Source organism: Epinephelus fuscoguttatus, linkage group LG1, assembly GCF_011397635.1.
Source record: "Epinephelus fuscoguttatus linkage group LG1, E.fuscoguttatus.final_Chr_v1".
NCBI lineage: Eukaryota > Metazoa > Chordata > Actinopteri > Perciformes > Serranidae > Epinephelus > Epinephelus fuscoguttatus.
The window spans coordinates 12,069,301-12,085,836 of record NC_064752.1 but is presented as its reverse complement, the minus strand read 5'-3'; the positions used below and the strand labels follow the sequence as shown (position 1 = coordinate 12,085,836).

General features: G+C 43.4%; 1 protein-coding gene across 1 annotated transcript; it reads right to left on the bottom strand.

Annotated features, from left to right (window-relative positions):
• Window positions 1-2,273: 2,273 nt before the first annotated feature.
• On the bottom strand, window positions 2,274-16,112 carry dhrs3b (dehydrogenase/reductase (SDR family) member 3b). Its single transcript, XM_049590921.1, has 6 exons — window positions 15,376-16,112; window positions 7,592-7,735; window positions 7,152-7,271; window positions 6,479-6,717; window positions 3,347-3,472; window positions 2,274-3,255 (listed from the first exon to the last, which is right to left on the bottom strand). The coding sequence occupies exons 1-6, from the start codon at window positions 15,568-15,570 to the stop codon at window positions 3,171-3,173; spliced, it is 909 nt and encodes a 302-aa protein (XP_049446878.1). The 5' UTR covers window positions 15,571-16,112; the 3' UTR covers window positions 2,274-3,170.
• Between the last annotated feature and the right edge of the window lie 424 nt (window positions 16,113-16,536).

Here is a 16,536-nt window from a genome sequence, read left to right as displayed (position 1 = left end):
GGAAAGTTCAACATTTTGCACAGTACGCCTATTTCAGCCTATCTTGCTGAGAAGTCGATGAGAAGATGAATACCACTCTCAGCACTTCTAAGATGAAAGATTATTTTACCTTTGGATAAAGCCAGGCTAAGCTGTCTACTCCTGCTTTCAAGTCTTTATGCTAAGAGTGAGACATTTATGCTTTTGGTGACACAATCGCTGTTGGAAATGCAGTGACGGCTTACTAAAAACCCTCACTTTTCCAGGCAAATTTGCTGTTGGCAATGCAGCAATGGCTTTCTAAAAAACACTCATTTTTGGTGACACAATCACCACTGGAAATGCAGTCATTGGTTGCTAAGAACCCTCACTTTCCAGGGCAAAATCGCTGTTGGCAACGAAGCAATGGCTTGCTAAAAGCTGCACTTTTCGGGGTAAAATCGCCACTGGAAATACAGCAATGGCTTGCTAAAAAACACACGCTTTTGGTGACACATTCGCCATTGGCATAATCACTACTTTTAATGCAGTGATAGCTTAAAAACACCCGCTTTTGGTTGCACATTTTTCAGCTTGAAATGCAGCAGTCGTTCACAAAAAAAAAAATCAACCCTCGTTTGGTTGCACAATTGCCATTGTAAATGCAGCACTGGCGCACTAAAAAACACTCCCTTTTGGTGACACAATCGCCACTGGAAATGCAGTGAAAGCTTGCTAAAAACACTCACTTTTCAGAGCACCATCATCACTGGAAATGCAGCAATGGCTTGCCAAAAAAACACTTGCTTTTGGTGACACAATCGCCGTTGGAAATGCAGTGATGGCTTGCTAAAAAACACTCACTTTTCGGGTCAAAATCACTGTTGGCAACGAAGCAGTGGCTTGCTAAAAACCACACTTTTCGGGGAAAAATCACCACTGGAAGTGCAGCAATGACTTGCTAAAAAATGCCTGCTTTTGGTGACACATTCACCATTGGCATAATCATTACTTTTGAGCTTTTAGTGGCACAATCGCAACTGGAAAAGATGGGATAGCTTGGTGAAAACACCCGCTTTTCGTTGCACATTTTTCAGCTTGAAATGCAGCAGTCGTTCACAAAAAATCAACCCATTGCCATTGTAAGTGCAGCACTGGCGCACAAACAAACACTCACTTTCGGTGACACAATCGCTGCTGGAAATGCAGTGAAAGCTTGCTAAAAACACATTTCAGAGCACCATCACGACTGGAAATGCAGCAATGGCTTGCCAAAAAAACACTTGCTTTTGGTGACACATTCACGATTGTAAATACAGCAGTGGCTTGCTGAAAAACACCTGCTCTTGGTTGCACAGTTTCCGCTGGAAATGCAGTGATGGCTCACTAAAAAACACTCATTTTGGGGGGCAAAGTTGCTGCTGGAAAAGCAGCAGTGGTTTGCTACAAAACACACTTTTTTGGGACAAATTCAACGCTGAAAATATAGCAATGGTTTGTTAAAAAACACTCATGTTTTGGCGCAAAATCACCGCTGGAAATGAGCTCACTTTTTGGGGCACCATTGCTGCAGAAAACAGTGATGGCTCGCTTGAAGAGAACTGGGCTGTTTGTTGGCCTGAAACAGTGGTCTGCAGCTTGGCAGTTGTCATGCAAAGGCGTCACACCATCCCCTCCACCTCCTGATGACAGTCAGCTCATATTCACATAATAAGCACTACGTCACTTCAGAAATGTTGCATGACACGTATGAAACATACAAATGTAACATATCCGTGGTTTGCAGAAACACACAATACCAACATTTTCTCCTGGCGACTGGGCTGGGAGTAAAGATGTTTACTGCTACAGGGTTTTATTCAGCTCACAGAAGACGGAATCCCAGATCAGTTTCTCCTCTTTGGTTGAAGGTGCTCATCAGCTACTCGAGTGTTAGATGAGAAGCTCCGTGCAAATTTCCCTTGGGGACAGACTTTTGTTTAATTTTACTTCCAAGCTGTCCAAGTTTTATTCTTTTTTAACAATCCTTTGGTAATTCAGCTTTTAGCTCGGCTCTTCCCCATTTGAAGACGTGCTTTTTCTAGTTCTTAAATAATGCCCTCAATCAAAAGCTAATTGTGAGACTCTGGCATTGACACATCTCATCTATTGTGGATTTACACAGCTCCCTCCCTCTGGTTTGAGCCTTGGAACATGCTCACAATCATATGCTATAAAGAGGCTCCATGTTGTCCCTGTTTTCCCTGGATATTAGCCTCAGGGGTTTTGCTAATACAAATCACATTTATAAGATCTATGACAACAAATGTGTAGCAGTCGCAAACAAAATTGTGTGAGAGCCAGCCAAGCTCACAAAACAAAAGACAATAAAATAGTTCACTTTTTTAGAAGTTTACTTTCAGTTTGAGTAATTTAGGCCGTAAGATGACTGCTGTCCTTTCAGAGCTCAACATGACACTGCCTGTTCATGTTCAGTGACTGTGGTTCAGGCCACTCTGTGTGTGTGTGTGAGGAGGAGGTCCTGACCGACTTGTTTTGAGTTCATTATGTTTATGGAGAATTACACCATCCCCCTTCACCATTTTCAGACAGCAGAGAACAGACAAGAATATACACGCCCCCCCCCTCCGAGCGTATATTTTATGTTTTGACAACATCGTCTGTCACAGTCACTGATCTCACGCTTGGAATAAATCAAAGGTGTTATCACACTGCCACGGGAGTCAAAACCCAGACGCAAAACAATCTGTACCTCCCAAGTCTTCGCTTTTTCTGTTTTCAACACGCACAAAGAAACACGTCGCATCTCTAAAACTCCATTTTATTATCTTGTTTTGATTTAAAGACACATTAAAAGGAGAATAAAAAAAAGAAGTGTAAAACAGGCTAAAACAAGTGTCACAAAAAAATAAAACCTCCCAGAATAACTACTGGTACAGACCTATGCATGGCTTCAGTTCAAAGTGAGAATGGCATTCAGTCCTTCATACTATACACATAGGCACATACACACACGTACAAATGGGACCAGGGTGTGTCCTGCAGTTTATCATTAATTCTACCTGCAGGAGCAACTGCCTTGCATGTCCCCTAAGTATTTGTCTTCACACTATCACGGGGCCGCCTCCACTTCCAGATGCCTTAAGGTCCATATTCCCTTCATTACACCTCAGAGCTGTTGAGGTCTCTCTCACATTGTGTGCAACCCAGCTTCATGTCCTCCCTTTGAACGTGTTCATGCAGGTATAACTCCCAGAAAACTTGTGGATTTCTTCAAGTGCAACTTGTGGCATGAAGCTAGAAAGTGCAAAAGAACCAAGGAAAGAGTGTTAGGAATCAAACAGTCATGGTGATACAAGAAGGAGAAAATAAAGAGATTTTTATTTACCTTTTTAAAATGACGAGGGCATGCATAGTCCAGGGCAGGTAGAGGAAGGCCTTGTCAGCTCTGACTGCATCCACAGTCCTCTGGGCAACGACCTCGGGTTTGAGAGGTGGGAAAAGCTGAGGAAACCTGCAAGAGAAAAAGGTGGGGGACATTTTCATTTTAAAATACAGTGCAAACAAGGTCAGCTCTAGCTAGCTAAACATGCTTTTAAAAGGCAAACTTTAGCCCTGTTTCCACCAAACACTGATGATAAGTTTGGAACAAAAAGTAACCCATCAGACATGGTACCTAGACCCTAGGTCACTGGAAGTTGTATGAATTGTATTGAAAGTGTATGTCATATAAAAATAAAAATTAAATTTAAGGTGTTGATAGATTCACATCGTCAACTCATGCATTGGGGAACATTACAAGCTGCCTTAAAAGTTGCGGGCAGTCGGCCCACTCAATTAAGTTGTGTTTTTCTCAGACTCCACGGTATGAACAGTGGTTACATGAGCCTTAAAACCAGCCACAACTCAGCCCTGAGCAGAGTGACCGTCCTCTATCGACCAATCAACAGACTGCAGTGTTCACAGCTGGGGACGGCACAGAACGGTTCCGTTGGTACAATCCACAACTTTTCACATTGGAAACTTAAAAAGCGCACCGAACTGAACTGAACTGGACCGCACTGCTTGGTGGAAACAAGGCTTTTGCTGATTTTCAACCAGCTCTGTAGCACATCAACGTGGGTAGTATGTTTAAATGAACTATGCAAAACCGTCCATTTTAAGCCTAGTTCACATCACATGATTTTCACCGTGATCTTGACGTCGCAGAGGATCTTGAGAGCCACCTTCACAGGTGAGTCAGCAGACAGTCTGCCACGACGAGTCCTCATGTGTGAACAAACCTACGAGCAAGTCGCCCCCTCGTCTATGACTGGGACTGGATATCTGGCATGCTAGAAAACTGGAGAAGTCTGACATGACTGACAAAGAGCATCAGCCAATAAGAGGCGGGATACGTCCCACGTCAGCACGCAGGAGGACGGAAGAAATGTGAGGAGGACAAGCAGCAGGGTTGCCACTTGCCAGGTCCACTTATTCGCCGCGACTCTGGGCTTGTTTCTAAAGTGGAGTTGCTTATTTGGGCTTGCTCTCTAAACGTCACCTTCCTCTATATATATATCCGTCTAGTAAGTTATTTAAACGCATAATAGTATGTCGGATTGCAGTCGTTTCTTTTGGGCTTGTTTCCATAGCCCTGGTTGCTTGTTTCTCTCCCAAGATCTGGCAACACTGACAAGCCGGCAAGTAAGCAACAACAATGGCGGCGCCCACAGGATCACAGGGAGCGCGGTGTGTTTGGACCCAGGATATTAAAGAATATCCATGCCTTCACGATGCGTCCTCTCCAAGTTTGGTGATGTCACTGTGTTATCTAGGGCTCTGTCGGCGAGGGCTCGGTGGAGAAATCTTGTGGTGTGCACACACACACAGGTCGTAACGCAGTTGGCGAGACTCCCGCTGACAGAAACACACGTCGCCAGGTAAAATCGTGTAATGTGAACTAGGCTTTACCAGCACCCAGATCTCCCTGCATATTTCCCAGCTCAAATCAGATTTTCGCTGGCTCCAGGGCTGTTGCTCAACTTACAAACTGCACTCCCACATTTCACAGATGTAAAGAGTATAGAAGTGGATCGAGAGCATAGTCAGCTGAGATCAAACCGTGACACTAAATACTGATGATCAAATATGAACCAAGGTTCTGTTACTGTGTTACCTATTTTTTGTCTCAAATGTTTTCAGAAATATACTTTAGCTTGACCATTTTGTTTTACCAGAGAGCCACCATATTGTTTCTTGTGTCAAAACAGGCAAGCTCACATTACATCACCCAGCAGTGGGAGTGTTATTCGGTCTGGTACTACGCATTGCATTCTGACAGTTGAAGGTTTTCTACCTTTTGAGCAAAAGCAAATGCCACAGCCCTTTACCTCCATTTTCTTTGGCTATACAGCACCAATTTCACAAGTATCTGTGTCTCTCTACTGCACAGACAGACCAGTTTTATGAAAAACTATCTCTCCAGCAGTGAAATAATTCTTTAATGGCAACATAGCTGCAAAGTTTAGATTAATGTGTTGGTGTAAGCTGCCAAACTGTACATTAAATGTTTCTGATGTTTCCAAAAGCCATTAAATGACACTGTGAAAGGAGATGTAATGCACCTTAAACTGTTCAGCAACAGAGGTCCAAATCATAAAGATTTGATTTCATCTGTAAGGGCCTCAGGACAGCCACTAGGGGGCAGACAGACGGACGATAAAATAATAAATTAATGACTGAGTAATTATGCAAATTCCTTTTTTGGGGTAATTGAGCTCCTACTGTCTCTGAACAGTATGTTAAACTGTTATTTAAGGGCGAGCTGAACATTACAGGTCAGAGCGAAACTGTGAGGGAGTATCTGCAAAGAGCCGGAGGGTTGCGCAAGGTCATAAACTCACACTTTGGAGGTTCCCAGCGCTGGGACTGTCTTTTATTACAGTCTACTAGGGAGTTGCTCATTACAGAGGAAAAGTCAGGGGATCACCAAAGTCTGTAGGATAAATTGTCTGGAAACCATGAAATTTCGTGCCAATCCATCAAGTAGACGAAAAGCAATTTGCCTGCAAAGTGAAAACTGGTGGTGCTAGATGAAAAGTAAGAGGATCATCAACCTCATTAGAATATATCCTATAGGGACCTTGAATTCTCCATATGGGAAAGTTCACAGCAATCCAATCTAATAGCTGTCAAGATATTTTGAATTAGAAGGGCTGAGTGATAAGTAGAAAATCAAATATGACTATATTTATGACCAAATATATGTCAATATTTCAATGATAGTGTAGGGTTAACTATTGGTGCGTTCACAATATATTTACACAATGAGACCGGACATAATGACGAAAGCAAGGTTTATATTCTCCGTTAAATCGACATCATACCTATGGCGTAGGATCTGCATCCCAGAAATGTAACTACATGTCAAAGCAACAAAGACCACCTGTTTATTTACCAGGACTGACTGACCTTATGGCCAGCACTGATATCGCTAGACCCGCACCGCTAGCAAGGCTAAAATAGCATTTTCAAATACCTGACTCTCATGCCCTGGAACATCTCTGTGTTGGTGTGGAAGGGGAGCACAGTGGTGCAGCCAACACCGGGACAATCCAGCAGACCCAGCGTCAGACTCTCCATGAAGGCCAGCGACGAGGCCTTTGAGGTGCAGTAGTCTATGGCCCCAGGGATGGGAGACTGGGACAGGATGGAGTTTATGCACACTACGTGGCCGTGCTGCAGCTCCAGCATCCGAGGCAGGAAGGCCTTTGTAGTCTGGGATAAGGAGAGAAAAAAAGGGAGAATGAAGACAAGGTGGATGGAAGCGTGGAAATGGAAGGTGAAATATATTCAGTGGAGTAAAAAGAAGAAGAGACAAGAGAAACAGGCCCCCAGTGTAACCACAGATTAAATTTCCATTTCCATTTAGTTGATAATTGCATTTCTGTCTGCGTACGACATAGTCTTTTGATCTCCATTCAAAATAAAAAATGCCATGAGTTTCAAAATCCGTCTGATGTTTCAGGGGCTGAGAGGCAATTTGGAAATACCCCACTTAACCTGCCATAATAGCAGCAGTGATTGACAAGTCTAGGGGTGCCTACTGTATATAATGCCCCGCTATGATCAAAATATGAACATGATAAGGATAATCTGCTGCGAGGAATTCCCCCACTTCTGCATGCAAACTGCCTCTGCGTTAGTCGTACCCAGAACTGTCCCATGGTGTTGATGTGTTGGGATTTCAGAAGGGCGTCGTCGTCGCTGTCCATCAGACTTTTGCCATGAACGACAGCCGCGTTGTTCACTAATATCGTCACATCTCCCACCTGTGATTAAAAAGCACAACCGTGAGGTAAAAAAAAAAAAAAAAAAAACAGTCATAGAGCTTGTGTGTTTTCTGTCTGCTTTCATGAGATGATACAGTTGTGCTGCTCCAGAGCTGTCAGCAATATTCCCCACTCTTGTTCAGATATTTCAGATGAAGTGTAATCTATACACCAGATGGGAGACAGAGCAGCTCAGAGCCAATATACATAGAGAGGAGACAGAGAGGCATCACGGGGAAATATTTTATGATGTGTTTCACCGTGTGCAAATGACATTTCTTTTTGTGCGAGTAGAAATACTTTATATCAAGCTGCCGTACCTTTTCTCTAACCACCTTGGCTTGCTTGTAAACTTCCTCCCGATTGGCCACATCACACAGGAAGTAATGGCACTCTGTTCCTGAGAGAGAGATTTCTTCTGCTGTTTCTTTGAGGCACTTTTCTGTTCGGCCCCACAAGATCACCTAGCAAAGAAAAAAAAAATTTTTTTAAAGGTTAGAAACAAACAGAGAAGCATTCTGCATTCAAACTGTGCCGGGATCGGAAGCAAATCAAGTGAACCGTTGCTTATAAGTGGAACAAAAAGGCTTGTTTTTACAGTCAGTCGTCAACAAAACATTACGTATGTTTTGCGCAATTTTTCTGGCAATGAGACCTGGAGTAACTGTGGAGATCTTTGAGCAGCAATGCTCTTTTCATTCAGAGAACAGAGAGGCCATTTTCACTCCAACAAATAGTTTTAGAGCAAGATTAAAGGCTCGGGGGTTGCTGTGCGAATGAATTGTCTCTTCATCCACCCGGAGACTAAATGAAGGCCGGTCATTTGAGCAGGGAACATGGGGTTGGATGGAGGTGGGGGACTAGTGATTGGGCAATTAGATCTGTCAGTCTTTGGGGTCAGGGAAAGGTAATGAAATCAGGGGGTGAGCCCTCCTCATCTCTCAAACACAAATTCTCAAAGAGATTACACGGCCTGTTGGGCAGATGAGCCCCGTCATTTCTGGTCAGGGAGTCTGAAAACAGTGCGTGTGTGAAGTGCTGAGGACGCCAGTGTGGGATTTGGCCGGTCGCCCGTGACCAAGGTTAATATTTGAGCAAAAAGTCTTCTGGAAAGTGATCTTGTGTATGTGAAAGACAGAAAGACTGCGTGTGTATACACACACAAAATAGAGTGTGTCTCTTGCCACTTGCAAGAGTTCAGTTGCTATAGTTCAGTGGTTCTCAACCAAGGGTTCAGAGACCCCAAGGGGTGCTTGAGGGAGTTCCAGGGGGTTCCCAGAAAAATGGGGAATATCACTGTAGAACTAAGCCCAAAGTGCATAAGAGTCATGAGAGTGTATATTTTCATCATAAGTTTTACTTCCTTCACAGTTATCTCCTCAACTGCAGTTGACAACTATAAAATTCTGGCCTTTATCATATCTGACAACCAAAGTCTTTTCAGATGGAGGTCCTGAAGCCAAGTCTTATCAGATGAGGATCCATGACCTGACCTAGAGTGCTGCAGAAATGAGTCCTAAAACTTGGAAACATCTTAGAACTTCAGCACTTCTGGTTCCCTCATTTTAAAGTCAATAGGTTTTTTTGAATGTTTTTGGTCAGATGCTTGAAATGAGGTCTGTGGTTAACACAAGCTCAAGAGACTTTCACATTTTGTTCTACAACATAAAATACGTCAGTAAATGCCTTTCCTAGTTCTAAAAGATGACTGCTAACAAGTGGCAAATTAGGTTATAAAGCATATTGTGGTGGTGCTGTTGAAGTTGTTAAACCTTGGTGTAGTTCCTTTATAGGCTAACATTACCTTTTTACTCCTGCCGATTGCATTTACACTTCAGAAACCATTAAGTGGCGCTCATTTGTTAAGATAATCTTGCTGAACAAAACATGCAAGTATCATTAATTTTGTTTGCCACACAGCTTAATTCCTGCAATAATCCAAAATCCAATGGAAAAATCCCATTGGCTTTTTGTTGAGGGAGCTAGCGCGATGCTAACCTCTGGGTCAATTCCACGAATGTAGAACCAGTTCCATACTGGTTCCTGCACCTAGTTTTGAACCATTCGGAGCATTTCAACAAAAAATTAGTGGGGACAGATTGTGGAAAGTTGGTTCTCATCTGGAACCAAAACATAGCAGGTTTTTCTTGACCTGACGCGAACTTGGCGCGAACTGTGACGACGATCAGTAGTCATGTCATATTCTACAGGTTGGAAAGAAAGGGTGGAGAAGTCAAGTGAGAAATCATCAGATGAAACAATAGCGTGCAGTGGTCTTATCAATAGTTGGTCCATGCTTGTTTTCTGGATAAAAACAAATGTCTGTAAGAACAGAACAAAATCTTGCAGGTAATGAATGTGATCAGCGATTTTGCTTCAATTGTAAGACTTAAATTAGTAACCCGGGCTATTATTTATTTATATCAATGAAATCAGTGGGCCTATATTTGGGACAGGCCTTTAATTCCTTCCTTAATTCCTTTCACACAAAACTGTTGCTCAGCAAATATCGGGAAATACAATTAAAGTGTTTATTTAAACCAGTATGAATATTACTTGTATATCAATTAGGAATCATTCATTTGAGCTAGCGCCGACAGAAAGTGAGTTAGGGCACTTGAGGATTACAGCACCCAGCATACCGACACAACCCCACTTCATCCTGTTAAAACAATAAGAAAAACCCTTTGATTCCTTTGATCTGAGAACCCTGGCGGACTAAAGGAATATGAATAACTTACTGGGTAATCGAGGTATGGACACATAATTTGAGGTAGCCAACAACCTGGTTTTATACATCCGAAGAACTTCTTCAAAAGAAAAATTAACTGCTTGGCAACCAGACCAGGCATCTAATTGAGGCAGGCGTTTATTTGTCAAAATGTGTAGGTACACCAGGCTAATAAATGGGACGAGGCGTTAAATTGGGACTAGGCTTCTAATTGAAGTTTTCATCCCTGGTTACAATGGTAATACCACTGGTGGAAACACAGGCTGGTTCACTAGATAGCACCAAGGTTCCAAGAATCCTGAAAGGAACTTGTTCAAGAATCAGAGCTAATTTTGTAGAACAGGGGTATCAGTTTTCCAATTGAAGGTTTCTTGGCACAAAAAAAGGTTGAGAACCACCGCTGTAGATGATCAAACTTCATGTTTTGCATGTATTGAACCTGTCAATCTCCAGGATACTTTCAGACATTGCCAGTCTTTTCAAATTTACTCAGCACTTATCTTCAGCCAAACACAACATATTGGCAATTTGCACAACCCTTAAACATCACTAAATTACTGTGTTGCTATTTCTTTCATGCAGTGTTCATGTGTCAATAACTGTCTGATGGTATTAGCAGCAGAAGCAAACCAATCACAGAAATAGCGACACAGTAAAGCTCTGGGGGACATCAAAGATTACAGTCTGCAGTGTGTTCTTTATTTCTTTATCAGATCCAAAGCAGTAAGGGTTTGGCTCCCTCCCTTGTTTGAGTTACATTTTGATTGGGTTTTTTGTTTGCTTCATTTGCAAGCCCATTTGAGCAATCAGTGAAGGCAGACAGGTCTTGATAAATAACTGAAAGCTTTTAATGGGATTTGAGCCTTACAAACAAAGCTGACAGCTCTCATTAAAAGTCAGCACTCAAACTGTGCTCTCCTGTTAAAATGTTATTTAATTAATTAGGTTTATCACCCGTCACAACACACAGGACCCTCAGAACAAACAAGCATTGGCCAAATTGCAATCCGGATAGAAACAGTAAGAAAACACGTTCTAAATTGACCTTGCATGAGACCTCCTTCGCTATCAGTGATAAACCAGTGATTGTTTTAAATAGGCGTGCCTAACAGGACTTAACTTTGACACATGCTGTAAGTAAAAGCTCACTAATCGACAAATTAATGCGGCAAAGCTTGAAACGAGACCTTGAGAGTGCAGATGCCACTCAATACCGGCTGTGGTTTACACGACTCCGTGTCCCCAGTAGCTCCAGCTGAATTACAGTGATACTCTATCTCTCAGGTCTGAATGTATGGGTGGGTATGAACCCTCCTTTTCACACCCATTGTATGGGCCAGCAGAGAGGCGGCATACAGAGGGGGCAGCAGGAGTTCAGGAGGCAGTCGCCTGCCGCTGTCTAATTACTGCGGAGACAGCAAGGTCAGTTGCAGGGCAATACCCAGCTGGGAGCGGTGTGCTTCCCGCCTCCAGCACAACACACACACACACGCACACACAAACCTGTTGTCAGTGCCTCGGTTTTGGTTCATCTTCCTCGCAGTGATCTCTTTATGTAATGTTTACAACCACATAAAAATCAATGCTCTCTGCAAACGCTTTCTTCTAAAGTTGTTGTCACAGCACTGAAAAATACTTAGAAACGGAGCTTTGATAAAATATGCTGTTTAGATGTCAACTGTTTACTGGCGTTGTTCTGAAAGCCCTCTCGCAGCGCTCTGAACTTGGATGCTGTGTTTGAAAATACTTTGCGTCTGGTTTATTGTTCCAGTGCTTCGTTCTGCAACGGTTCCCCCCTAAACTGCACACAAGAAGACCTGGCTCCCCTCCTGAGTCCCCGGCTCTCCATCTCGCCGGATTCTTTCATCAACGCTGTAGTTAGTCTTCCTCACACCGTGAAAACACCAAAGCCTGTGCAGAGGGAAAAGGAAATTCCGGCTGCCAATCACAAAGGGGCTCAAACTGGGGTGAGCGCGAGTTCGTGGAGGTTAGCCCCATTCATAATTACCGTCCTATTTCCTTTTAGCATCTCTTTAGGCAGGGAGTAATTGTCATACACATTACCACAGGTGTTGTTTTCAAAGCCTTCACACCTAGATAATACCCAACAATGGGGTGCTGAAAAGCGTGGTGACATCCTTTGTTGTGCAGCTGCAAAGTAAAGCTTTTAAAACCCACTGGTTTCTTCTTGCTCATTCCCCAAGGAGACGGCATTGAAAGACAGAGGGAGGCAGTTAGTGTTTCATTGAGCTTTTAGCAACGTTTTCAAGCTGCTAAAATTGCGCCTTAAGAGAGCATCCGAGATGTGGAGCTTGTGTCACACATGTACGGATAATTACAACCTCCAGCTTTCAGCTGGGCGGCTCAATGCTTTCTACCGGGGAAACTACCACCACTTTCTTCCATGTGTAATGACGACTCTCATCTGAGGTGATCAAAAATAGAGCTACTCTGTATTAACACATTACTGCTAAAGGGACACCAGCGGCTCATCAGGCACTCAGCTGTGTAATGTTCACCCACTGGATTGGTAGACAAACCGTAGCTGGAAATGATGATGGGAACAGAGGTTAGCCTGACCTGCAGTGATGAGGAACTGTCTGTGGAGCCACTGGAGCATTTCAGGCCCAACTGACGGCTCCTTGTTAGGGGGGTGAGGGATGGGGGCAGAGTGGGGGGGGGGGTTGCGAGGGTTTGACGAGTGGGGTGATTCTTGGAAATTGGAAGGACTGGATGAAGTGCTGATTACCAGGACAAATACTGATCAGAAATTTAAGGGTTTGCAAACATAGCAGCCAATGGGTCATTTCAACTGAACAATGTAATCAGAGAACTTTTGAATCCCCTAAATTTTGGATCGAATCACAAGGTTTGTTTACAATGACTTTTGGATAGAAACCCCCCACGTCGTGTACATAAAATTAGATGGCGCTGAGCAAATGCTGCCTCAACTGGTTAGTCTTTAGCCACACAAAAAGGACCACCTAAAACAATCAATATCGATTTAAGTGTACACTATATTAAGAATATTTTCAGCCCTTTCCGATAGGACCCTAAAGCCATTACCTCAAAGCCACCAGACTCCACTGACAAATATTAATTTTACTGAGCAGAACACAGGAGTTGCTGGTTTACTGCCGCCTCAACTGGTTTGACGTGTAAGGTAATGCCAAGAAAGTATTTTAAATATAGCATACACTTTCACTGATAAGGATTTTGGAGGTTTGTCTCTTTAGTTGGCGAAAGACTTTTTGCTGTGGCCTCCGTCCGCAGCAGTACATTGCCTAGCTTCTGTGCCGGTAGATTTGGTTTATCAAAGATGACAGCAAAGCAAGACACAACACGGCAGAAACGTCATACAGGTCGAACCTTCCCGTTTAACTATGTATCTTCAAACATTACAGTTACGTTATGACAACTTATCACGTTTTTTGTCCCTGTTCTTATTGTGGTCTTTTCTTTGACTTAGTCTTTGCCCACATCTTACTGTATATGTTGCGTTGTATTACTGTAGTGAATTACTCCATGTTCAGTAATCCTGCACTTTGCATTTTAACTCTAAAAGCCTAACCAGGGACAGGGGATGCAAATTAGCCATGGCTAGAAACCTGTATGCATTGAATCTACTTTGTACATATGAAGCAATGTCTTATGCATTAGTCGTCGTCAAATTAACAAGTTCATTCACATATCTCCACAATAAAATCAATCGCCAGTTCTTTGCTCAGAAGCGCTTGTTGTTATTCAGGCAATAACACATTGATTCGGTGTATGCCGGACATGGCTCAACAATAAGGACAATAAATCTAGCAATTTGCTTGCCCGATAGCGCAAATGGTAAGAATTAAACTTAGCGTTTTTTTCCTGGACCCAAAGAGGAAAGCTGCTACAGAGCGAGCCACCTCACCTCGCTCTTATCACTGCTGTGAGTTGCACATGTGCGGCACTGATCGGCGAGTAAAGACAATGTTCATGAGCTGTGAGCGATCATTTCAATTATCCTGGAAACAGGAGTTGAGTGGCGCCAAACTCCAACTATGTGTAGTGAAGTCTGCCACAAGTTAAGGGTTTTTGGGGGGAGTTTGTCCTTATCTGTAGCGGGGGTCCAAGGATGTCGTATGCTGTAAAGCCCTCTGAGGCAAATTATTTGTGATATTGGACTTCGAATTGAACTGAAGTTTGAGAGCAAGGCAGGTAAAATGAAATAAAAAATAAACACAATGACAGTCTTAGCTGTTATTTAATGACTGCCGATAAATAAAACAACCTGTATACATGCAAGTAAAAACTGACTTTATGACCCACTTGGAAGCTGAACCCTGCAGGATGTTAAACAGCTGAGTCTATTCCAAAGAGTAATGGAAACATGCAAGATCCATCTTCACATCCAGCTGGGAAAAATAATGATGAATCATAACTGCAGTCTTATAGTAAAAAAAATTATAATTATCTTATTTCTAACATATTTTGACCTAATACCTCCGCCATCTCATTACAGTGCACTTCAGCAACATAGCTCTGCATTAGACTAATCCAAGATCATACAATCTGTTCCTCCCTAACTCCTCTTTGTTGGGTTGTTTTTATTCATTTAGTTTTGCATACACATATCATGTCCTCATGCTATGCTTGAAAACAAAACCTAATCTGGCTTTTATTAAAAGCATTACAGGCTCTTTTGTTGTGTTGTGATATGTTGGCAGGTTTAATGACAAAGACTGCTCGAAAAAAAAAATGGCAAGAAACTGTAACAGGCTAATAGCAGGGGCTGTTATTGTGTGTATTTCTTTGAAGCAGCTTCAGGGAGACTTTGTATACATCAACCCACCCACCCTCCTACTCCCACACAAAACACACTCCAAAACACAAACACATCCACACACACTCCTTTAACACAGCCTATATCTATGGATAATACACTTTCTGGACAGTTCAGTCATACCTGAATCACCTCAGCAGAATGGCTGTCAGCCCAGTTACTGCACTTAATCACATCAATCAGCCATAAAGGCTGCCCGGTCCTGCCCTCTGGTTGACCCAAGCTGTTGTGCAATACATGAACCAAAATTGAGGGCAGTGTCTCCAGTCTCTCTGCAGCAGCTAGGCTACTTAGAGGTTGTGATCCCTGCTTTCATACAACAGCCGAACAACAATACACTTGGGGCAGGGTGGACAGGACTGACCAGGCTACCTGAGGCAGGAGGGGGGAGGTGTGTGTGTTAGTGTGTGTGGGTGTGTGTGTGTGTGTGTTAGGTTCAAGTAGCCGACTTTTGACACAAACTAAAGCAGAAGCATGGCTGACCAAAACAAACTGCATGCAGTTTAATAGTGGAAGCAGCAATGTGAGTGCAACAAGTTGCTGGATGAAATTACCTTCCTGGCCCCCTGCTTGGCGAACTCTTTGGCCAGGTGACGCCCGATGCCTCTTCCTCCACCGGTGATCAATACCACCTCCTTGGTCAGGTCCTTCCTTCTGCTTGGCAACAGCGAAAACAAACTTGCCCTGACTATATAATAGAGCATTTGAACCGGGAAAAGACACATACGACACGCGCTCTTCAAATCCATCTCGAGAAGTGCTCACGGGTAGCCGATTAATGTTTACGCTGCAAGTTTTACGCGCACGACTGATCTCCTCCAGGAACAGCGACTTATGAGCTCCTGCAAGTTTGTCCGCATGCAAACAATCTCATGTGCAGCCTCACAAAGTGTTGCATGAGTAATCCACAGGCGAAAAAACTGTAGAAAGGCAGACGTCAAGCAGCTCTGACATGATAGTCGACATGCATCACGCTCTCGCAATGAGTGAGTGATCAGTCATTACGCCTGTCAGACGCTGCTACAGACGCAGAGACGTGAAACACAAGTCCAGGCGACGCTCCGTTGGTGTGCGCTACTGAAACCGCTGGGCTTTGGTGGTGTGTGTGCGTGTGTGTTGTGTTCCTGTCCTGTCCTGTTCTGCCTTATATATCACCGCCTCTGCCCTGGCTGCGCTATTTCCACTAGTGAAAGGACCTGGGTGAACCTAAAGGGGAGGTTTGTGTGGGCATTAATCCTGATTGACATGTTAAGTGGGGATGAATATTTTGCTCCAGTGCCCGTCTGCCCCTGAGTGGTTGCGTACTTGCCTCTTCCCCACCCCCTTCATCTGGAGGTGGTGCTCAAACTGTGGTCCGGGGCCCCCCAGTGGTCGCACCGCTGCTGTCCCAGGTGGGTGCCCAATCCTGTTTGGGGAAAGTTTATTAACTTACAGAATAAGAATGATGTTTCAGTCACTGACAGTTATAAGTTAATCCAAAACCAACAACCAGAGTGTTCTTATGTGAGAGTGCCAGATGGGGATATTTGGTCAAGGGCTTCATAAAAATGACTGGGTCAGCTAATCCTCACTGCAGCCCCCCTGTTAATTAAGTGAAACAAATAAGCAAACAAACAATTAATCAGCTAAACAAACACAAAGCTGAGAAACCTGACAGCTGTAACCATAACATGAACTCCCCAAATAAGTAACCCAGGTACAGTGGATATATAGAT

Excerpts from the sequence above, each read along its gene's own strand:
- dhrs3b (XM_049590921.1), bottom strand. The coding sequence starts at position 15,570 with ATGGATTTGAAGAGCGCGTGTCGTATGTGTCTTTTCCCGGTTCAAATG. Across the intron at positions 7,272-7,591 it reads CCAAGGTGGTTAGAGAAAAG|GTGGGAGATGTGACGATATT; the intron begins GTACGGCAGCTT and ends TTTTAATCACAG. Across the intron at positions 3,473-6,478 it reads TTCCAGGGCATGAGAGTCAG|GTTTCCTCAGCTTTTCCCAC; the intron begins GTATTTGAAAAT and ends TTTCTCTTGCAG.